Source organism: Mobula hypostoma, chromosome 2 (assembly GCF_963921235.1).
Source record: "Mobula hypostoma chromosome 2, sMobHyp1.1, whole genome shotgun sequence".
Classification (NCBI taxonomy): Eukaryota; Metazoa; Chordata; class Chondrichthyes; order Myliobatiformes; family Myliobatidae; genus Mobula; species Mobula hypostoma.
Window position 1 is genome coordinate 187,286,805 of NC_086098.1, and position 25,433 is coordinate 187,312,237.

At 38.9% G+C, this 25,433-nt stretch overlaps 1 protein-coding gene across 5 annotated transcripts in view; it reads right to left on the reverse strand.

Moving 5' to 3' along the window:
- LOC134342751 (disks large-associated protein 4-like) overlaps nt 1-25,433 on the reverse strand; it is a 772,967-nt gene that overhangs the window by 15,498 nt on the left and 732,036 nt on the right. For all 5 annotated transcript variants that reach the window (XM_063041264.1, XM_063041263.1, XM_063041265.1 and 2 more), the window contains 4 exons: nt 17,087-17,140; nt 10,146-10,510; nt 3,504-3,595; nt 1,391-1,809 (listed from right to left, as the gene is read on the reverse strand). In XM_063041264.1, the coding sequence (XP_062897334.1) occupies nt 1,391-1,809; nt 3,504-3,595; nt 10,146-10,510; nt 17,087-17,140 (930 nt within the window). The remainder of the gene's footprint in view (nt 1-1,390; nt 1,810-3,503; nt 3,596-10,145; nt 10,511-17,086; nt 17,141-25,433) is intronic.

Sequence of the window (25,433 nt, forward strand, 5' to 3'; positions counted from 1 at the left end):
CACCCCACAGGTTGGAGCCTTTGCTTCCAACATATCATTCCCGCCATCTTCAATGGGGCCCTACCACCAAACACCCCCACCCCCCACACTCTGCCTTCCACAGGGCTCACTGTAATTCTGTTGACTGTTCATCCCTCCCCACTAATCTTCCTCCTGGCATGTATCCCTGCAAGCGGCGGAAGTGCTACACCGGGCCATTTACCTCCTCCCTCACCTTCATTCAGGGCCCCATACAGTCCTTCCAGACGAGGCATCACTTCACCTGCGAATCTGTTGCGTTTGTCTGCTGTACCTGGTGCTCCTGGTACAGACTCCTCTACATTGGTGAGACTCAACGTAGACTGGAGGGCTGCCTTGTCAAGCACCTCAGCTTCATCCACAAAAGGCAGAATTTCCTGGTAGCCAACCATTTCAATTCCTAATCCCAGTCCTGTCCACGGCCTCCTCTTCTGCATGATGAGGTCACTCTCAGGTAGGAGGAGAAATACCTTATATTCCGTCTAGGCAGCCTCTAACCCGATGGCATGACCACTGATTTCTTCAACTTCTGGTTATTTTTCCCCCTTCCCCCTTTCCTCTTCATTTCACCACTCTTGGCCTTTTACATCTTCCCCTCACCTGCCTATCACTTCCCACTGTTGCCCCTCCTCTTTCCCTTTCTCCAAAGGTCCACTCTCCTTTCCTATCCAATTCCTTCTTCTCCATTCCCTTGCCTTTTCTGCTTATCACTTCCCAGCTTCTTACTCACTCCACTCCCCATCACCTTCAAGGCTGTCCTCCTCTCCCCCCCCACCCCCCAATTTCTTATTCTGGCTTCTTCCCTTTCCTTTCCAGTCCTGACTAAGGGTCTTGGCCCGAAACATCGACTGTTTATTCATTGCCACAGATGCTGCCTGACCTGATGAGTTCCTCCAACATTGTGTGTGTGTGTTGCTTATGTACATATGCAGTAGGAAAGGCTGGCTGAGCACTGGGGAAACAATATGAAATACAGTCTTTGCTGGTTATTTATTTACTTGACTCTTCCATGAAGTAGAAGTAGTCATGGTAACCCACCAGAGGACAAATAGCTTGAGGGACAGAACAGCTGTCACATTTAGGAAGTTATAGGCAAGACCTCATTTCCATTAATCCCAGAAGCCCAATTATCAAGGACATTTAAAAATTTGCCATGGAAGGATCTTGTCCAGGCATACAGAAATAAAAACATCTTAAATGCTCATTCCAAAACGGTTTCTGCTTGTTCTAACTGAGCTGCAAGCTTAACAAGATGTTTTATTAATATGATTTTATATGCTCCTTGATTACATCCTGGGAGCAGAGAAACTTGCACTCAGTTGTCTTGTCCTTCTAATAATGGAGGTTAAATATAGTTTTTCTATTATTTTACCTTCTTCAGATAGATTATTCTCTTTGGTTTCTTTCTCCATTTGATGACACCATCCTTCCATTCTTTCCTTCTCTGCTTGCAACAGTTTCAAGAACCAGTAGCCATCCCGACGACATGAAGCAGCATGAACTGGTTCGACAGGAAGATTGTTAGCAGACTCTAACCACGGTTCTGGTGGCGGTAAAGAGGATGGATCTAGGGCTGGGTCTAAATTATCACTATAAGCAAAAGCTTTATTTTTTGTCTGGGAGCCTTTCGCATGCTGCCGTACAGGAGGTTCGGTGTTTGAGACATTATGATGCTGGGTTGAATCAGAAAATTGATTGCTTTTGTCCTGGGATCCAGCAATAAAATTACTACATTCCTGTGTATCAGAATCAGTTTCTTGTTTTGATGTCATGCTGCTGGAGCGGCTTAAACTGTTGTAAGGAGACAAAAAGTTTAGAATTACTTAGCTTTTCCTTTCAGTTAACAAGCTGACAGGCAAGCTAATTTCACAGAACAGCAGACTTGAAAAGTCTTTATTGCGAAATACCACCCAAAGATAAAAGAATACCAAAGCAGATGCATTCACTCATCATAAAATATACAGATATCCCTACAAGAGTCTGCATTAGTATTTTGTTTCTCCCTCATGATAACAGAAAAGCTACTGCATGAAAAGGAGCCATTTGTTCATCATGCTGATACGAGTTTAAGTAGTATACAGCCTAATCCCAACTCCCCTCCAGACCAGGGATCGTTAAGCATACATCCCAACATAATGTGGCAACAACTTCCACCTCTATCAACCACAATGTGTTCCAAAGCCATGAGACTCTCTGGATGAAATTTTTTCCCAATTTTATTCAAGGGGCAAACATTGAACTCAGAAGCTCATGATAATATTGTTCCAAAGATGGCTTTCTACCTACAACCTTTCAATAAAATAGTCATACTACTCAATTATTGTGCAGCTTACAAGCACACTCAGGACCAACACGTGCACTCTTCCCACAAAGTTTCCTGAAAGTAAAATTATTGGGGCAGAAAACCATTGTTATTCCCCAGGATGATTGATATGAGTTGCCACAATAGTTCATAGTTTGATGAAAATGAAAATCTAATGACTGAGCAGTTGTCGATGAACTGAGACCTTTTTCTTGTCACATACAGAATTTTAATACTGTAAACTTTTTGCTAGGAATTATGATGAAAAATGTTGGCTAAGGTTCTATGTTTCAGTCAACTAATTTTAAAAATCTTATGAAAGAATAAGACTAGAAATTTGAAAGTTGGAAGTCCCCTCTAAATCATTTAATTTCATCTAATCTGGTTGTTACCTTTTCATTTCCTTACTTTTGATTACACTTGCCAAACAGCAGAGTCGCACACAGTTAGTATGGTGCGACATGGCTCCATAGGTCTAGGCTTGATCCTGACCAAGGACGTTATCTCTGCAGAGTTTCTACATTTTGCCTGGGTCCCTTCTGCTGTTCAAGATTTTTTGTCTAATTTAAAGATGTACTGCTTGGGTGGCTTGATGACTACTTTAAATCACCCCTACTAAAAGTGGGTGGCTGTAGAATCAGAAGGAAGATGATGAAAGAGAACAGGATACGAATGAGATTGATTTGGATGCTTTGACATCTTACAGACTTGATAAGCCGAAAGGCTTCCTCTTCTATTGTGCAAAGAAAATGAAAAAGCTACTAGAAGGGGAGTTAGAAAGGCCAAGTTAAATATGCTGCAGCTTTCACAGAAACCATCTGTTGTCTTGGAAAGCAAGCAACATTGTCAGGAATCCAACAGCATGTGTAAATAACATTTGTGAAAATGTGTTATTTTTATAAATTCACTGTGTTATGTAACAAGACAATGAGCATTAATTATGACTTTAAACTTTCAGTCCTAATGAAACCACATTACATGGATACACAATAAAGCAAATTTTCATACCAGAAATAAAACAAAAATACATTCTCAAACATTTCTAGACTACAGAACAGTGCAAGCAGGGGTCAATGAATGGTAGGTCAATTGGCAAGAGAAGCGAAAAGTGCACACATGGTAGAGATTTGTGTTTAAAGAAGGATGTTAAACTGATTCATTTAGATGAATCGATTACACTCACTGCCACTCGTCTTCCACTTGTATTCCGATGGACTGGAACTTGTTGATCAGTTGAGAATCTTGTTCCTTAGTTAAGTTTGGGGAAGAGTCAACCTAAAAAGCAAGAAGTTGCTACATGTAAATGACGAACAAAAGTCAATATTTGTCCATTCCACTCTTCCTACAATTATGTTCTAAATATTAGAACAATGCATTTTTCACAAATAATTAAGGAAGATCTCCACTTGTATCAATATTTTTGTTTGCATTTTTATAGTTAAGTATCATCATGGTGTCCCCTGCTTTACGAAAGTTCGCTTTACGCCACTTCACTTCTAAAAAAAACCTACATTAGTACCTGTTTTTGCTAACCAAAAGAAATCCAAAGAGGATTTTTGCTTTTACGATAAAAGGCGCCTGCTTTAAACTTGTGTTCACTCCGAGAAAGACTACCGTGACCGTGAAGCCTTGCACGGGCAGGTGTGTGCACATGCCTGTGCGTGCCGATTGTTTTCTACAAATCAGTTTTGGCTAAATCTTCCCAATTCTGATACGTGAAACTACAGTGCACATACCTTATTTCTACTTTATATAGGCTGTGTATTTATCATTATCATTTCTGCTTTTACTATATGTTAGTGTTATTTTAGGTTTTATGTGTTATTTAGTGTGATTTGTTAAGTTATTTTTTGGGTCTGGGAATGCTCAAAAATTTTTCCCACATAAATTAATGGTAATTGCTTCTTCTATCTGTCTGTCTGTATCTTGTTTTACGGCGGTTGGCATCCAGCTTATTGGTGCATTACCGCCACCCTCTGCTCCGGCACTAGACATACATTCTAAATCCCTTCACCCAATTGCGCGCACGCAAACACACATATATATACAAACCTACACTTCACCCTCCCATCTTTGACCATCCTAGAATCCTATTCCTGTTTATTCGTCATATCCTATAAAAAACCCCTGTACCCCTTAAAAACGCTAAAAATACCCGGACGTGCTCTCTCACCCATGTCCAGCAACCCTTTAAATGTCAATTCCTGCATCCCCAACTCCCTTAATTTATTTCTCATCATCTCTCTCTGTATCCCATACTTCCTGCAACACAAAACTACATGTTCTACTGACTCCTCTTCCTGACATTCCTCACACAATCCTGTCTGGTGTTTCCCTATCATTTTCAATGTTTTGTTTAATGCACAATGCCCCAGCCTTAACCTAGTCCACACAATTTCCTCTCTTCTGTTTCCATTACCTATCCTAGTAACTGCAACACTCTTTTGTATTTGATATAAATGCCTCCCTTTCCCCTTTCCCCTCCCTGTCCCAGCTTTCTTGCCACAATCTTAATTGCTTCTTCGCTTTACACCATTTCTGCTTACAAAAGGTTTCATAGGAACGTTCTACTTTTGGATAGTGGGGGAAACCTGTAGCTGGATTTGCACCATTAAAATGGAATTATTAACAATGAACAATGTTGCCAGAGAGTTATTACACACAAAAAGCACAACATTCAACAGAACAGGCAGCTTTTGTGGAAAGAAACAGATTTTGAGTCAAGCTGTAGACCCCTTGTCAGAACAGTGTTTGATAATTCTTTGTCTTCAACCCGAAACATTAACTTTGTTTCCCTCCTCCCAGATGATGCCCAATCAGCTGAATCTTTCACCATTTTCAACTTTTATTTCAGATTTCCAGCGTTTAATTTCAATACCTATATTTTGGAAGTTTATATTTGGACAACTCTCTCTCTCTCTGGCTATCCATCCCATAGGATGATGATGGTTCCTTTCAGTCAGTTAGTGGGGTGGTACCCCACTCCTCCGAAAGGAACAGCGTGTGCGTGAGTGGATTTTAGGTGAGTTGGGGTTGCACAGGTCCAGACCCACCCTCGACATCCCCTCCCAGAGCCAGCGGCATGGTGGGGTCCAAGACGGCTGAGGGAAGTTCTGTTGCAGTGAATTGCCAGACCAAGCTTCGATGCAAGAGATGCCCTTTCCACGCTTCACGGCACGTGTTTGCTAGTTGGCTGTTGACCCTATGAGAGGGTTCATCCACCCTTTGACAGGTCTTGTTTTTCGTCCTGCAGGGTGTCTAGCCACCCTCCTCACCTGGCAAACCTGGTGGTGGAGCCGGTTTAGTTGCCGACCACCCGACCATGCGTCAGGTAGTACTGGGTTACATGATACCAGTAGCACTCAGACGAGTGACCTGACCAGGATAACTATAATGTAGGCATAGTTAAAAAATATATACACAATGCAGTGGGGGAGAAAAGATGAAATTTTGCATTGTGTACAGTTCTTTCTGATAAAAAAAAATTTAGAAGCACACGACCGTAATGAAAACCAAAGACCAGGTAAAGGTTTGAAAGAACTGAGATCAATTGGACTGCATGACTTATCTCAAGATAACGGATTTTAAAAAAATGCTCCATTGATCTTCAAGTTCAATTGTCATACAGCCACATATGAATACAGTCAAACTAAACAGCATTCCTCCAGGGACAACATTGTACCAACATTCATACACAGCACAAAACACATATAATTTTGATAGCAGTAAACATACAGTCACACAAAATAATAATATAGCTTAAGTCCCTAAGTGTCATATCTTGTAGATAGATGTCTACAGATGTGCTAGTGCAGCTGCAGATGAACGCAATCCTGCTTGTCTTCACCGAGTGAACACTGGAGGACAGCACCAGCAGGAGTGGCCAGGCACTAATCCAGCATGGATGCCCACTGCACCACACCATGTCCGGCATCACCTCCACTGGGCAGCTGCAACAGGTGACCCTGCGGCATGAGGGCCTGCTCCACACCCTAACCGAAGCCACACAGCACTCCCGCCTTCAGTCTTGCCAATAAGCCAGTGAACCAGACTTGCAAAACTCTACATTACCAATGTCCAACAGGGTCTCGTGATCACAGGAATAACATCCAAGACAATCAAAGGTTAGACCTTGCTCTGCCTCCGACGCCTTTCTGTAGCAGACAGCAACACAGTTTGAAACAAGTCCAGTTCCTCCCCTATTGATCAACTCACTAATGGAGTAGACCTGCAGTTCTTAATATACAGCAATGTGCCACGATCATAAAAAAAGACGTAAAAGGTGAAGAATTGTACCTTCGGTTTGGATCTGGAGAGGCCGCTGTGACCATGCATGCCACCACCTTACCGAGAAAGATCTTACTTGATAATTAGCAACAAGGAAAAATGCAAGATAAAAGAAGGATGATGAAAATATTAGGATTTTGCACTTTTGAGGCCAGCAGGAAATAAGCTTTGGTATACTGGGATCTTTGGCACAGAAGGTAATTAACATCGAAGACAAATAGTGATGCCCTCAATCAACCTGAATGGGAAATCCTGCAAAACTGAACCTATCCCATAGACAATCCTTATGCTAACATTTGAAAGAAATATTGCTAACTATATAAAAAAAAAGAAAAATCAATGTGCATTACCAAAATTAATACGCTGTTCAAATGATCAGTGAAGAAATTGCTTGCAAGGCTGTTTTATCTCCGATTTCCAATCTTCAATTAAATAGATGTTGTAGGACAAGCCAGTTTTGAGTCAAATTTGGGTTAAATTACACTTTATAATTCAAATTTACTAAGAGACTTTTTAAGTGAAGAGTCACCACAGAACTTCAATGTACTCGTCATGGTGCTATTTTTACATTGATCCACATCTAAAACCTCTTTGTACTTACTGATCAAACAACAGTATTATTGTGCTTCTAAAAACAAGGTATTGTACCATCTGGTTCACTGAGTCTACAATAGCATTCCAAAAAGGTACAGGCTCTTGCTCAGAGAACAGTAATATTACTGGCACAAAAAAATGAAAAGAATAATTTCTTGTATAATTGGCTCTTACCATTTAATAACCAAAGTCTAAAATTTCATAGTGCCTCAGGTTTTTCCAATCTATTCAAACTGTATTAAAATTTGTGAACCCGCATTAGCAAGGTCAAAATCTTCAATCCTGGCGCCAATGGGAATTCATGACTGGATAGGGACCAAAACAAAAAAAAATATATAACATGGTAGCAGAAAAGGAGCAGCACGAATGTCTTTTACACCCAGGCAGGAAGGAAGCACTCAAACAATGAAAGCATCTGTATGGGATTGAAATACTTTCTACGTAATCAGTTTATGTCATGTAGATTCACCTTGTTAAACAAAAAAATAAAAATATTCATATAAATTCTTAAGAAACAGCTGTAACTGAAGGAGTAGAAAAAAACTAGAATCAACATCAAACAGAAATTAAATGCCTCAACATTTTACACTTTGTGGTTTCCACAATGTCCTTCAGAGAGAAGCTAAAGTTATACAGGAAATAGTTTAAATGCCTGTAACATAACATTTGTGGCAGACAAGTACAGGAACTGGCATGTGGGAGGCCCATATATCTGACAGAATTTGAATCAAAAACGTCTTGCACTGTAAATTATACATGAAGATTAGAAATTGGAAATTTTTAAAAAAGCATGGCCAGCATTTTCTTAATATATCAGGAAACAAGAATTCTTAATACACAGGATGGACCGGACTGCTGATTTAAAGAAGGCAAAAGGTGGGGTCTGTATTTCATGATAAGCTTTCCACGGTGCTCGGATGTGGCGGTCTTGTCGCACTCTTGCTCCCCCGACCTAGAACATCTAACAATTAAGTGCTGACTGTTCTACTTAACAAGAGTTCTCAACCATAATCCTGACTGTGTTTATATATTGCCAAAAGGCAACATTAATCAGGCACTGAGATGGTGAATACTGCCATTACCAAACAAGCAACAGCACACCCTGATGCATTTCAAATCACTGTCAAGGAATTCAATCAGGCTTGTTTGAAGAAAACTCTTCCCAATTATCATCTGCATATAACCTGCAGCACCAGGGGTCCCAACACACTCAACCACTGCTGTACAATGATAAGGAATGCTATCATGCCTAGACCACTCACTTTTCAAGTATTCTGATCACTTGGTTGTCCTTCTCCTACCAGCATACAGGGAGGAGCTAAAGAGCAAGGCTCCAGATATAAAGATAACAAGGTGGTTTTGCAGAGGAGCGACTGTAGGATTGCATTGAGTCGGTGGATTCAGAACATCTGAATGTATACACTATCGTTGTCACGGGTTTCATAAAAGCGGTCATAGACAAGTGTGATAGCAAAGATGCATACATGAGGATGCTCTTCAGTGACTACAGCTCGGCATTTAATGCCATCATCCCTCAAAACTATTCAATAACCTTCAAGACCTTGGCCTCAATACCTCCTTGTGAAATTGGATCCTCGATTTCCTTCACTTGCAGACCCCAGTCAGTTCAAATTGGCAACAACATCTCCTCCACAATCTCCATCAGTACAGATGCACCACAAGGCTGTGTGCTTAGCCCACTGCCCCACTCACTTCATAGTTATGACTGTGAGGCGAAGCACAGCTCCAATACATTTACAGCATGTTTGCTGATGACATCACTGTTGTAGGCCGAATCAGAGGTGGTATATAAGAAAGACTGAAAACCTGCCCTGAGTAGTACCACAAAAACAACCCCTCACTCAATGTCAGCAATACCAAGGAGCTGGTTATTGACTTCAGGAGGAGAAACTGGAGGTCCATGAGCCAGTCCTCAATGGGAGATCAGAAGTGGAGTGGGTCAGCAACTTTAAATTCCTCGGTGTAGGAAAGAACAGCATTGCCTCTACTTCCTTAAAAAATTTGCTAAGATTCAGCATGACAGCTACAACTTTGACAAACGTCTATAGATCAGTGGTGGAGAGTATATTGACTTGTTGCTACGGCCTGGTATGGAAACACCAGTACTCTTGAACAAAAAGTGGTGGATATGGCCTTCTAGATCATGATTAAGCCCTCCCAACCACTGAGCACATCTACACGGAGTACTGTCGCCGGAAAGCAGCATCCATCATCAAGAACCACACCATGCAGACCATGCCCTCTTCTCGCTGCTGCCATCAAGTAGGTGATACAGGAGCCTGAAGGCCTATACCACCAGGTTCAGGAATAGTTATCACCCCTCAACCATCAAGCTCTCAAACCAGAACGGATAACTTCACTCACCCCAACAGTGAACTGTTCCCACCACCTCTAGATTTACTTTCAAGGACTCTTCATCTCACATTCTCGATAGTTATTATTTATTTATTATTATTATTATTACTGCCTTCTCTTTTGTATTTGCACAGTTTGTTGTCGTCTGAACACTGGTTGAACGCTCAGGCTAGTGTGGTCATTTATTGATTCTATTGTCCTTCCTTGATTTACTCCGCAAGTCCTCAAGAAAACAAATCTCAGGGTTGTATATGGTGACATATACTGTATGTACTTTGATAATAATTTTAATTTGAAAGAGAGATAGATGGGACTCAGGCCAGACTTCATCTCTCACCCAACTCCCTCTGCAACTTGAAACTTCTCTCCTTCCTAGCTCTAGTGAAAGCTCTTTGACTTGAAATTTTTATTCCGTTGCCTGGTCTGCTGAATGCTTCTGACATTTCCTCTTTTCATGACCCATTTCATTGGTTTAGCTACATAGTGCACAGCTTGAAAACACCTCTCTGAATTCGCAAAAAGAAATTCATTGCTGCAATTCTGACTTGTAAATTATCTCAGACTTTACCTGTATTCCAATAGAAGAAAGTTTTCTCTTTGGGGGAGTTTCCAATTTTGGATCCTCACTGATGAGTGATCCCTTCTCAGTTGTCACTGTAGCATTTCGATGTTGGCTCTCTGACTGTTCACGAACCAGAGCACTGACACTTCCTGTTTTAGTACTGTTCAGAGCTCTGGCACTATCCAAGCTGTCTGAAGAATTGCTGAGACCAGACTGACTGTTGATGTCACTCTTGTGGTCCTGATTGTCAAGGTATGTGTCTTGTGCCGATTCTGTACTGCTCTGGACTGTAACTGAAATAAATGGTTTAGATGTGGTTCGCGGTGGAACTGGTGGAGGAGTCTTCTTATAAGTGGTTATACACGATGACACTAGAAGGTGAAGAGGGAAAAAAGAAAAAAATTAACAGAATTTTATTATGGCATATCAGCAGTTAAGTTATTATTCTTCTGGAGAATTTCACGTTTGCTCATTTATTTTCATTTTTTGCGGTGGTATATTTTGAATTGGAACAACATACGAAAAATGCAGGCAATGTGAGATGGGTTTGCAACTTGTTTCAAAGTCACACAGAAAAGGCAATACTCTGACTGGTGGGAAATGACAAATGAATGTCCAAGTTTACAGATAACTTCTATTTTGGAGGCACATTAGGAGAAAGGAGAATCACAAAGCAACAGGCAAATAAAGACATAACTAAGCAAAGCAAAAAGATGATAGGTAGATTTCATGATGGGAAGACAAGAGACTACAGACACTAGAATCTGGAACAATACACAATGCTGGAAGAACTCAGGTCAAGCACCATCTGTGGAGGCAAAAGGCGTGAGTCAGTGTTTCAGGTTGAAACCCTGCTACATAGGACCATACCAGAATCAGAGTTCACGGAGTCAAGTCGGGTGTTTATGTGAGGTAGGGGAGGGGGTGCAAGGGATCCACTCTCCTTGGAGCAGAAAAATTTCACATTGAAATAGGGAGTAACTAAGGGATGTGCAGGAGCAAAGGACTTAAGTGTGTCAAGGTATATTAATGAATTAGTGAACAGCTACAAATACAGTTGAAATTATTAATGGAATTTGGCCTACAAAAATTGATTTTGGTTGAGATATAACAGACTTATTTGAATAAAAGCAAGATCAATTGAGCTTAAATTCAAGATACAGATTGTCTCTGAATTTAATTTCTACTGCCTTGAGTTTAACAAGTTTGGTAATTGATCTAATCAAAACATTCTAAAGAACAATACAACTCTAAGAGAACAAATACAGATCAACTACTCCACTTGTGGCAGCACAAGTATAAGGATTATAATTGCTAAAATTAGAGGTAGACCACTTAAAGTTTGTCAGGTAGCACTTTCTTCTACACTAAGTATACTACGAATCTGGAATCCTCACCTTTAATGACTATAGATGTTCGGTCAACTTAAATTTTATGATACGAACCACCATATTTTTGTTAGGCTCATGGAGAAAATTTGCCTAAACAGAACTGAGTAAAAAGTAGGCCTGATCCAAATGAACAGCAGAAAAAGCCATCATTCCAACCCAGCTTCCTATCAATCTAAAGCAAAAGCTGGGCCTTCAGGACAGATGATATTGTGTGTTTTTTTTTACTGAAGATAACCTTGACCAAACTACAGATACAAGTAAAACTTGTAAGCGGTATTATCTACCTGAACCTTGGACTTCCATGAATCAGCAAAAAAATTGTGAAAAGATAATTCTCTTTGTGTGGTCACTGTAATAACCAGGGCAGGCTTTATCATACTAGCTTCATTTTTAAAATCACAAGCAAATGATTATTAGGGGAAATAGTATTCAATCAAATTCATAAGTCCTTGCACAGTGAATGATTCATTAATTTTATAATTTCAAAATTTAATTTTTTTTACTTGTATGCAAATCAGCCAGGTAATTTCCAGTATGTGATAACACTCCTGTTGAGTAATGTCAGACTAGATGCTTTCAAATAATGTAAACCACAGAGCTAAATTGGTAACAGGGCGCAATTCAAAACTGTGTCAATTATTTAATTATTTGTCAAAAGCGCAAGGCCACGATAACATTTAAAGGATCACAATTAAAGGATTATCCGGTTTTGCCTCATCTTTGATTTACAACATCCAAGAGGAAAATAACTTAACTACTTTTTATAAGCAGAGACAATTCAGAGACTGGAAACACTCCACAACCATAATCTACAGCACTGACTATACTTAATATGTGGCTGCTTCTTCAAAATTCTCAACCACTAGTTGCATAATGGCACACTCACATATAAACGCTGTATATAATGGATGTTCAAGTGAATTTTTGAAGTGTTCTGTTTGATCATGGAGCTAAGTTTTAAGCCCACAGGAACAGCAGGTGTACCTGGCTATCATTTAAGGATAGCTGCTCTCACCCAGTCAAGCACTCTAAGAAGTCAGCTAAAAAAAGTGGGTGCAGTGAATAATTGGGACAAAATTACTTTTTTTGGACAGTGTAGGGTGCCCAGAATGCATTGCCAGGGGTAGTAGTGAAGGAAAATATGAGAAAGACATTTAAGAGCCTCTTAGATAGGCACAAGAATGTACAGAGAATGAGAGAAATGGATATATTATGTTGGCAGAAGAAATTAGCTTAATTAGACGTTTAGTTACTAGTACCGTAGGTACTTCGGTGTGAATGTCCATAAACTCCCAACTCAAAACTACTCAATCTCATTTGTTACGATGGACACTGAAGAAAATTCAAATAAGCAAAGCCAGAATTCCTAAAAAAAAATTCTCATGGATAATCCTGTCTTTTCTATTCCTAAGACAATAATAAATAGGAGAAAACCATTTGGTTCCTTGAACAAGGCCCACCATTCGAGATATAGGCTGATCCTATTTTCCTCAACTTCAATTTCCCACCTACTCTCCATCATCTTTCATTCCTCACTGACTTTTAAAAAAACACTATCTCAGCTTTTAATACATACAAGGATTGAGCCTGGAGGTTTTTAGGGACTAGAATTACAGAGATTCCATATCTGCAAAGAAAATCTACCTCCGCTCTACCTTAAGTGGGCACCTCCTTAACTTTAGAACGATGTAATCTCTCTCACATGGAAAAATATCCCAGCATTTACCCTGTCAGGCTCACTAAGAATATTCAATAACGTCACCTCATACTTCTAAATTCCAGTAACTGCAGACCTAACTTGTTCAACTTTTCGTACAACAATGCCGCCTGCATAACCGGGGTTATCCAAGTAAGTATAATCCTGGTTATCCTTTATGTGGCTGAAGAATTAGTGCAGGGGGCAGGGCTTCTGGGTCACTGGGATTTCTTCTGGGGAAGGTATGACCTGTACAAAAAGGACAGTTACACCTGAACTTGAATGGGACCAATATCCTTGTGGGAAGGTTTGCTAAAGCTGTAAACTAGTTTGGCAAGGGCACGGGAACCGAAATGATAAGGCGAAGAATGGAGCAGCTGGAACACAACTAGATGCAGCGTGTTGTGAGACTGAGGAAGGACAGGCAGACAAAAGGGCAAAATTGCTGTCATTGGGATGAATTAAAGTTTAACAGGGTGCCAAAGTCGACAAAGATATTTGAATACATGCAGTATACAGAATAAGGTAGATGATCTTGTAGCGCAGTTACAGAATGACAGGTATGATGTAGGCATCGCTGAGTTGTGGCTGAAAGAAGATCATAGTTAGGAGTTTAACAACCAAAGGTAAGAACTGGATCAGCAGTTTCCAAAAAAGGATAAGCAGATAGGCAGAGCGGGATGGGGTGGTTCTGTTGGTAAAAAAAAATTACGTCAAATCCTTAGAAAGAGGTGACACAGGATCAGAAGATGTAGAATCCTTGTGGGTAGAGTTGAGAAACTGTAAGGGTAAAAAGGCACTGACAGGAATTGTATACAGGCCTCTGAGCAGTAGCCAGGATGTGGGCTGCAATTTACAATGGGATATAGAAAAGGCATGTTGCGATAGTCATGAGGGGATTTCAATTTGCAGGTAGACTGGAGAAAATTTGGTTGATGCTGGATCCCAAGAGAGGGAATTTGTTGAATGCCTACGACATGGCTTTTAGGATAGCTTGTGGTTGAGTGTACTAGGGGAATGACAATTCTGGATTGGGTGTTATGTGATGACCCATATTTGATTAGGGAGCTTAAGGTAAAGGAACCCTTAGAAGACAATGATCATAATATGATAGAATTTGCCTTGCAGTTTGAGAAGCTGCTGCTAAAACTGGATGTACCAGTATTAGAATGGAGTAAAGGGAATTACAGAGGCATGAAAAAGTTGATTGGAAAGGGACACTAGAGGGGATAACAGCAGAACAGCAACGGAAGCAATTCGGAAGGCACAGGAAAGATGCATCCCAAAGATGAAGTAGTATTCTAAAGGGAGGATGAGGCAACTTTGGCTCACAAGGGAAGTCCAAAACAGCATAAAAGTGAGAGACACAGCACATAATATAGCAAATATTAGTTGAAAGGTAGAGGATTGGGAAGCTTTGCAAAAGCAACAGAAGTCAATAAAAAAGCCATAAAGAGAGAAAAGATGAAATATGAAAGTAAGACAGCCAATAATATTAAAGAGATACAAAAAGATTTTTCAGTCAAGTATATAAACAATAAAAGAGAGATGAGAGTGGACATCAAACCACTGCAATATAACACTGAAGAGGTCCTACAGGGGGATAAAGAAATGGCAGATGAACTTAATAAGTATTCTGTGTCAGTCTTCACTGTGGAAGACACCAGCAGAATGCCAGGAATGTGAGAGTGTCATGAGATATAAGTAAGTGTCGTTGCTATTACTAAGGAGAAGGTGCTTGGGAAACTGAGAAGTCTGAAGGTAGATAAGTCATCTGGACTAAATGGACTACACCCCAGGGTACTGAAGGAGATAAGCTGAAGAGATTCTGAAGGCATCTTTCAAGAGTCACTAGATTCTGGAATGGTTCTGGACTACTAGAAAACTGTAAATGTTACTCCACTTTTTAAGAAGGGAGGGAGGCAGAAGAAAGAAAATTATAGGCCAGTTAGCCTGACTTCAGTGGTTGGGAAGATGTTGGATACCAATACTGCTCTGCTTTAAAAAACAACTTTCCATAAGTCATTGATAGGGATGGCTTCTCTCAGTTATTCAGTGAAACAAAAAAGTCAGTAGTAAAATCAGGAAACAAATTTTCATACAAAAATAAATCTAGCAGAAAACTAGAATTCACATCCATCAAAAAACTGTGAAAATGGTGTCAAAGTTTCCAAATCTGTGCTCAACAATCTTGCTAAAGAATAAAGATCAATCCAGAATGGAGGGCCAAGAATCAAATGCACAGAATGACAAATTTTCTAACTTCATAGTTGCATAGAGTTTCGGATTGAAAGTCTTAAATAAGTGACGATAATCCAGAAATTAGTGATGATAATCCAAAATAGGCTATCATAGATGAAAGCAGAAAGGTCACTGTAACATAGACGACAGTTTCCAACCACCTCTCAAGGCCAACAAATGTTTATACATCACATAATCAACAAAGTTGTACAGGAATTATGATGCATTATTTAACAGCAGAAGTATTATCCTCTTACTGGTGTAGTTTTCGAGCTTAAAAAGAATGGTGACAAAAAACAGCAACAGTAGTTTCACTTAGAATTTCTAACAGACAATAGAGAACAGCATCACATTGAAAACAAAGCAGTCCCCCTTCCCCACAAAGCAGCTACTAGAATAAAGTACTTAAAGAAAAAATGCAACATAAACTATAAAATTCAGTTTCATATCAAATAAAGCTGTACAGAGCTTGTGCAACATGGAATTACATTTTATTGAAAACATACCAATTATCCCAATGTGAAAAACAGCAATTTTAGAAAACATTCCACAGATTTCAATATAGCAGTTTAGATACAGGAAATAAACATTTATTTTTTAACCAACTCTGAAACACTTATGAAAATGGGTTTAAATTACAGACATATAAAGTTGTGTATACATACTGTACATATTTAAAACAAATGACTGATGTACTTGCACACAGAAATCATAGACAGACCCCAGCCAGACACTTCAGAAGTTTTCTCAAATGGAAGTGCTATCCTTTTGGGCACTTGGGTGGAAAACAGTAAAATATGATCTCTACGTTTCTGCTTAAAATGCTTTTAAAATTTTGCTCAGTTTTCAGGCCACGTTTAATTTTAATTAAACAGTGAAGTGAAACTGCTGCTTGATGAATGCTGCTATATAATAGTGTCCAAGAATACATCCAATACGATCAAATAATTTCTGATTATCGCATGGCAGAAGACTTTGCCCATTACTGAAGTTGCATTAGTTAATTTAATCGAACCAAATTTCTCCAGGCATAAAGCAGAACCATTTCATCAGCAGATCACAGCAGCGCAACGCACAGTACAAACTGCATGCACAAGCACAGTATAGTCCAGGAAACAAAATTTGCATTATGTGCCCGTATCATGATGCAAACCTGCTTCCAAGAGACATCATAGGCAACCCTTCGGGTCTTCCAGTAGTGCAGTGTAAAGACATTGATACTGCCAGTGTTCTAATGGGAAGTAAACTGTTATACCACAACTGTGACGTTTTGACCATTTCACACTGAAAATATTTTTGGCACAATTTACACTGGAATAAAGCCTCCAGTGTAAACTGGCATCACTTAACAATAAAGAAGATTAGCAAGAATAGAATGAAATATATGCAACAATGACAGCATACAAGTTACAAAAATCAAAGAGACAGTTAAGTAAGATGTAAAAGTGGATAAAAAGGACAAGGGGACTTCAAACATTTGTTCAAAAAGCAACATATTCTTCACATTCAAAAGCCCAATTACTAGAAGATGCACCTGCTGCATCCCGCAGCCAAGAATAAATTTGTTGAGTAGCTCTTCTATGTTTTACATTGTACATTAGACACACAGTATATCTTACCAGGAGACTCAGAATAGTTCCTCTTCAGCACAAAGTTTGTAGCCACGTTTTTATCTGTGTGTAAAACGAAAATCTTTTAGGCAGCTATTTCCAAGGATGGTAATTATTTGGAAACGCACACCACATCCCTTGGCTTGGAGCAAGAAATATTGAATGGCTCTGTAGCTAAATTCTCTGTAGCTAAAAATTAGTCAATCTCCTTAACAATCCCAGTTGCAACATTTTGTTATTCTGGTAATACAAATTCCAAATGCTAGAAACTTGAGCTTAATACAGTTGAACTGGATAGAACTTCCTTCTAACAAGATTCAACTTCTCATTCCCCAAAATGTTTTAACCAATTCTCTATTCATTTCTATAGCAGGCTACATATCTAATGTGGACTAGGGTGTAGTGAAACATTAACACTTTTGAAACTGAATCTATATTAATTGGTAATCAAACAAAGGTGAGGTAACTCTTTTCTTTCTGATAAGGACATTGACATTCTACTATAAAATCATTCTTACAATGCTGAGGAGCAAAGTCTCAAATGAAAGACAGCTGACGTGATCATATACTTAACTGAAATATTTACACTAGTCATCATTGCTCACCTTGCCACGTTAGTTCTACCATATTTTAACATTTTAGTTCAAGAAGAGTGTTCTTGAATGCAGTACAGTATTTGCATTGGTGTATTAGTCAATGGGAGTCTACAGGAGAACAACCCTTAATGCCTCTGACTTCCTCACTTAAAAATTTTCAGAGTTTTAAAACCCAAATTTACGATAATTAACAATTCCTAGCCTCTCCACTTTTTCCAGTAATCTGCTTCTATCTCAATTTCTTATTGAAAAATAATTGCCAAAAACAAAGGCAACTGGATTAAAACTTTAAAAAAGATTATGATCACCGGCAAAGGAAATTGATGATGTGATTGACCCTGCAATGAGGAATACTCCAGTTCCATTTCCAGATGAAGCTTATTCAACTGATCAAAAATGAGCCATGGCAGAAGCGATGCAATTGGGCTAAGTATTTTGGGGTTAGGACTGAAAAATTAGTTAGTATTCTTTCTCCTGATCGCTACCCAGCAACTTTAGTGATGTACATCTAAAAATGTCAAGCAAAGACAAAAGGCTCATCAGGTGATATCACACCTTTCCTACATACCGTAACACATGTTACATACAGTCCAACAAAAATCTCACACAGTACAGTAATTTTGCTGACTTCTGGACAGCAACCGGCATTTTCTAAGCATATACCAGCAAGATGTCAACATCTTCAGCTGAGGAGATGAAGGGAGGAATCAAGTAATCTTTAGTACTAAAATTTTAAAACTTATTAAGTGGACAGAGATTCATCTGAACAGCATAAAATTTGTCTTCAGCTTACCAGTTCACCTTGACATTTAAAATTACATTCATGTACTACTGTCTGTTTTTGCAGTAAGAGTCAAGATCACCACTGCTACCAAATAAATAGGACAGCAACTTCTCATTGCTTCTTGTAACAAAGACTATTCAACTCTTTGAGATTTATGCCAGCTCTCAGAATACTCAAAACAATCCATTCCACTTATTTACCGACAACCCATGTCTCACATGCTTAAACTTCTCCCCTGCATTCTCCTGCCAACCACCTGCACCAGTGACAATGTACAGTAGTCAAATAGTCAGAAATCTATGCACGCATGGAAACTGCAGTCATTGGGAAAACATGCAAACCCCACATATACAACATGAGGTCAGCATCAAAACCAGTCAGTGAACCAGTGCCATACACACAAGTTCAGATAACAGATACAAGGGAACTCCTGTCCAAGCTGCCTTGCTCTTTGCAAGCATTTGTTCAAAGCATTTTGCCATTATACAAGGGAGAAAATGTGTTTACCCAAACACTCAGAAAATGTGCCACAAGTCAAGAGTGTATCCACTGAAGTGAAACAATTTTTTTAAACAGCATTTTACTCCTTCTCAAGCAACTGTTCCAGCACTGGAAATTAACTTTTACATACCTCTTCAGGATTTTAAAGTATTGTTAAAAGCTTGAAATTCTACTCCCTGCCAATTTCTCAATCCTAACATCCTTTCCCTCTATTTTATTTTTTATATTACTTTGGCATCAAATTAAAATTCAACTTTCACTTTCTATTTCAAACTCTATACTCATTAAGAATTCTTCAGTGTGATTTGTTAAAGAAATACATTGTTGTTTGTCCCATTTACTGGATCTCTGTAGAGATGTCATAAAATGCTTTGGTTTCTTTAAATACTTATTGAAAGTCAGTGGTCAAAATGTTATGGGTAATAATTTCTGGCACCATTCTTTTGTTGCTTCCCACAAAATTCAGGTCACTACAGAAGTGCCGTAGTAAGCAATTCTCTTTGCTTATCCCCAATCCAAACAAAATTTGGCTCTTCTTAGCCCATAATTCCTCTGAATCATTTGAAATGTATTTTAAAATGTGTGTTCCAAACAAATTAGTTTGCTATTACAATTCTCATTTCACTAAATACCAACTTATGATTGGACTATAACTTGCTTGAATTTTTATCGAAGTGATAATCAATATTATAATTACAATTCAGAACACTGATTTCCACTCTCACAGGACTTCTCAAGACACTTTGTAGTCAAAACTGCTGACGTGCAATCACCGTAGCAATATATGAAAAATGGTGTTAACAGCAGTGTTTGAATTGCTTGGAATCATTAAGTTCAGGAGTTAATTATAACTAGGTAACTCTCAGATGACTATTAACAGGAGGATTGATGAAACAACAGAAATGGTAATCTGAGAACAAATCAGCAAACAATCACACAAATCTAGGATGGTCACAGTCAGCTATTTAGTCTCATGCAATTGATCTAGATTTTTACTGATCAGCAGTTAAGCCATCAACATATTAAGTAAATGCCTGCAGACTTGATGATCCTGTGAATCATGTGATGGCTTACTAAGCACCTGAAAGAAGGGTACAAGCTGGGGTAGCAGCCAACTGGTATTTGATGTGTTAGATCATCAAGTCCAACACATCTAGAAACTAATCTTGCTCATTTTGGTCCTGCAGGAAATCAGGGCATACAGGAAAGTTGCATAATTTGCCTTTGTTTGAACAAAGATTTCCTTAGATTTTAGATGTAAAATGGTGCCAGTGACTAATGGCGATGTCCTGCAGACAGTTCACGAAACTACTACTTCTCCTTCTTCTAAATACACCTATATCACTAATCTGTGTGCAATTAGAGCATGTAATTTACTTTTTGATAATGCATTTTTGGGCCACTGAATGGTCTGGTGTTTTGGCTGTCTCCAAAGAAATTCAGCATGGTTAAAAGCGAGGTTGAAAACAAATTGTGTGGCCTAATGGCAAAGCACTAACCCATGATCAGCTCCAATTCTCAAACAACCTACTGAATAAAACGCAGAGCAAGATTGAAATCAATGAGGACGAGAATGAAAGGCAAGAAGATGTTCAGTACCTTCTGCCGGCGTTTGACTGATCTCCCTCTCGCTTGCTGTTGCCAGAGAAAAGGGCAGGGTTTGATGAGTGTGGTCTGCAGCTTGGACTCGTTTTTAGAAGACGCTGCAGCCTACGTTGTGTGTGTTTCTGGTTACTCCTTTTTTATGGCTATTTTGCGTGATTTTGATTGGGCCAGACTGGCTCTGCAGTCTGCAGTTTACATATGACACAGTGCTAAATTGAACAGAATTAAAATGATTACTAGACTCTTTCGAAGACTCTGATTTGATGTTTAATATTCTCTGTGTTATTCACTTGCTTTTTTTGCAGTTTGTGCAATTCATTTATCTTTTTGCGCATTGGGTGTTTGATATTTTCTTTGGACAGGTTCCATAGCGTTTCTTTGTTCCGTGGCTACCTGCAGGAAGATGAATCTCAGGGTTGTATACAGCATACATACTTTGATAATAAATGTACTTTGAATCTTAGATTATCTCAAAGCAATTAAATGAACAGAGAGACGTTTTAACCTGCTCTTCAATTTGAAACTAGGAGCTTTTACATCCCCTTCCAAAATGGCAAATAGCATTGAATTCCATTCAAACATGCCACCACTGACAATGCCCAACTCCTTCTTGGGAATTAATAGTCCCAATTATAAATTTAAAATCCTGAAGCGTTGTGCAAACCAACAATCTTGCATTCTGTGGAGGAAGTAATGTAATGCACAATTATACATCTTATCATTAATTCAAATCCAAAGATTTAATCTGTGCCAATATTAAGCTGATTACCCCTCAGATAGCTGTTCTGCTACCTTGGAATTATCACCCAAAAACTCAATAGATCAGCATTGAATAATAAAATTTTGTTTGTTTACCTTATGTCAAATTTTTGCTGTATAATAAATGTTGAAAGTCTTTCATTCTCAAATTAATCACACTTCACTTTAATAACTTCAGCAAGACATTTGATAAGGCACCCCATGCAAAGCTTATTGAGAAAGTATGGAGGCATGGGATCCAAGGGGACCTTGCTTTGTGGATCCGGAAATGGCTTGCCCACAGAAGTGGTTGTAGATGGGTCATATTCTGCAAGGAGGTCGGTGACCAGCCTCAGAGATCTGTTCTGGGACCCCTTCTCTTCGTCATTTTTATAAATGACCTTGATGAGGAAGTGGAGGGATGGGTGAGTAAATTTGCTGATGACATAAAGGTTGGGGGTGCTGTGGATAGTGTGAAGGGTTGTCAGAGGTTACAGCGGGATATCGATAGGATGCAAAACTGGGCTGAGAATTGGCAAATGGAGTTCAACCAAGCTAAGTGTGAAGTGGTTCATTTTGGTAGGTCAAATATGATGGCAGAATATAGTATTAATGGTAAGACTCTAGGCAGTGTAGAGGATCAGAGGGATCTTGGGGTCTGAGACCATAGGACACTCAAAGCTGCTGCGCAGATTGACTCTGTGGTTAATTGGCCTTCATCAACCATGGCATTGAGTTTAAGAGCTGAGAGGTAACGTTACAGCTTCTGGACCCTGGTCAGACCCCACTTGGAATACTGTGCTCAGTTCTGGTCACCTCAGTACAGGAAGGATGTGGAAACTATAGAAAGGGTGCAGATTAGATTTACAAGGATGCTGCCTGAATTCGGGAGCATGCCTTATGAGAATAGGTTGAGTGAACTTGGCCTTTTCTCCTTGGAGCGGCGGAGGATGAGAGGTGACCTGATAGAGGTGTATAAGATGATAAGAGGCATTGATCGTGTGGATAGTCAGAGGCTTTTTCCCAGGGCTGGAACGGCTAACATGAGAGGGTACAGTTTTAAGGTGCTTGGAAGTAGGTACAGAGGAGATATCAGGGGTAAGTTTTTTTTTAAAATGCAGAGTGTGTTGAGTGTGTGGAATGGGCTGCCAGCGATGGTGGTGGAGGTGGATATGATAGGGACTTTTAAGAGATGCCTGGATAGGTACATGGAGCTAAGAAAAATAGAGGGCTATGGGTAACCCTAAGTAATTTCTAAAGTAAGTACATGTTCGGCACAGCATTGTGGGCCGAATAGCCTGTATTGTGCTTTAGGTTTTCTAACTTTTCCAAGTTGCAATTGTGAAAGGTACAAACAAAAATACTTCTTAAACTGCACGTGCCGGTTTAAGTTGACACAATAAGTTTCAGATCTTTAGATGGCAGCTGCCACATGGATTTGAAATGCAATTTTTTAATGCAAGGCATATCTACCTAAAGCAGGCATTGTCATGCACCAGAAAAAAAGTATAGTGCTTAATTTAACAGGAAAATATTCAAAAATATCTCTGTAAAAGGTATTAGAAAGTAAATTTTAACAAAGTTATGTTAAACTCAAAGCACACAGATGCAGTTTCCAAGTATTTTATTGATGAAGCTCTTTTTTGAAATGGGACAAGACGTGCAACAATTTTTAAAAGAATCTCAGGTGAAAGTTTAGGTCACACAATAATTTTTCACTTGCTTTTTTTTCTAATTTTAAAATGAAACCAGGAAATACAATCGCCTCAGAACCTGGATGATTTGAAGGAAAACTAATCACCTCTATGTAAGTTACAATTAAGATGTGCAGAAACATAAACTGGGTTCAATGAAAAAAATCCTTAGAGGGCTTTGTATTCAAATACAAGCCGCCCAGTGCCCTTCGAATACCCATTCCCTAAATTTCTGAACAACAAAGTAGTATATTATGTCAAGTTGAAGCAGTCAGTCTACAAAGTTGACATCAAAAAGGGTACCACCACTCACTCTGCTCCTTACTAAATAATGATTAAGTGATTATGGCCTCTATGATCTTCAAGAATTGCTTGGTCTTTCTGATGATGACCTTGAGCTACACCACTCTTCATTTAAGATGGTCCATGAGTGGGTAATTAACCTGGTAGGTTGTGTAAATTGGCATCTGTCACTGCCAAGTCAAGTCATGTCGGGGAGATGGTCTCCACTAAGACTGTTGAATCTTTTTTATTTCTCTGGTAAACTGCTACAAACTGCATCACTTTGCCTGTTTTTAGTCCTTTTATTTTTACCTTCTCAGTAAGCATACTTTGGGTAGGTCATAGATATTTTACATTTCATCTTATATTCAGTTCATGTATCTGATTGTCTTATTTCTCCACCTTAAGCTAATGCCTTTGCCAAAATGTAATTTTGGGGCACATTGGAAATCTTCTGATCCCATGCGATATATGGAGCATTTCCATCTGTTCCATTAGCCAATTTATTTCCCTGCAGTCTACACTAAGCAATTTCCCTCACTTACCTAGCTGTCGTGCTGCTTACAACTTCATCTTTCCAGAGCTTCATTCCTACAAAACTTTCCAGGAAATTTTGTTCCTTCTTAAATTTTCAATCATGGAAATCACTAATCTTGGTAAGCATTGCTAAATATTCAGAAGAATACTTCAAATAATAATTTTGGGTGCAAATTCTTATCTAGATCAAGGAGACAAAATTATAGCACCCATTTTTATCTTCATCTTGGTAGTGTTTCTGGCATTTTGTAGTTTTATTTCAGATTTCTAGTCTATATAAAAATACATGTTAGGCTAACAAAGGATAAGGATGTGGTTAGAAAGAGAAAGTGTCAATATGCCTACTAAATTATGATTCAAAAAGAGGAAGAAGATGACTCAAGGAAATTTCTGTTCCCAATCCCTACACAGAGATAGTCTAAGAATCATGGATAAAGGAAAAGATAAATTACAAAACCTTCCATGTTTAAACTATTTGTAATACTTGCTGATGGAGTTGAACCTTGAGGAAAACTGATATTTGATACAAATGAAACAACTATTCCCGCTGGGCTCCCAAATTCAAGTTCCTACAAAATATACATTGCGAACTTCATGCAAATATGCTAAAAACAGGATGAATCAAAAACAATTTAAGCTGTTAAACTAGCACCGCAAGCAACTGTAAATAAAATTGAAAGATTAAAGACTGTTGAAAAATCTCTCGCAGAAAACAATTTAACTGCAATTTACAGCAGCTACACCATGCTCTCCCCCATCCCCCTGCTAAATAAATGGGAGTTTGAAAGTAACCTGCACGATAGATGTCAAAAAAATCATTCTTGAAAACAAAATCTTCTAGAACAGAAGGTAACATCTCTTGTGTGGGTAAAATACTGACTGGCTGGCTAACAGGAAACAAAAGCAGTATAAATTATTTTTTCTCTCCGCTTGGCAATATGTATAATTAGTGGTGTGTCACAGGGATCAGTTCGAAAATCTCAGTGGTTTTTAACAATTTATGTAAATGACAAGGTTGAAGGTACTCAAGTTATGATTACTAATTTGATGATGGGAAAATAAACATTAGTTGGTGATAAACGGATATAGATTGGTTAAGTAGGCAAAGATCCTGCAAATAGAGCTATCTGCAATGGGATCCAAGAGCACAGGTGTATGATTCACAAAAGGCAAGCATCCAGGCACTGGAAGAAATAGAAAGTTATATTATATTCAAGGGGAATTAATGCCAACTAGCAGGTTATGCTTCAGTTAAATCAGACATTTGTGAGACACCCATGGTGTACCATGTATATAATCGTTATCTTGAGGACTTTAAAAAGGTGAATTGTGATTTGAAACCAAAAAAAATCCTTAAGTGTCTTGAATAGGCAAATCTTAATATACAAGGGTCACTCATTTATGAAAGATGAGGTAAACTATTTTCTAACAGAGGGCCATGAAAATCTTCCTCTCAGGGCAGGGGAAGCAGAATGATTATGTATTTTAACGGCAGATAATGAAGGAGCAGAAAGATTACCAGAGGAGATGTAAAGTTAACAAATTTCATGACACAAGCTGATGATAATAAACCTGATTCTGATTCTAAAATGAGGACTTGAGGTTACAGTCTAATCAGC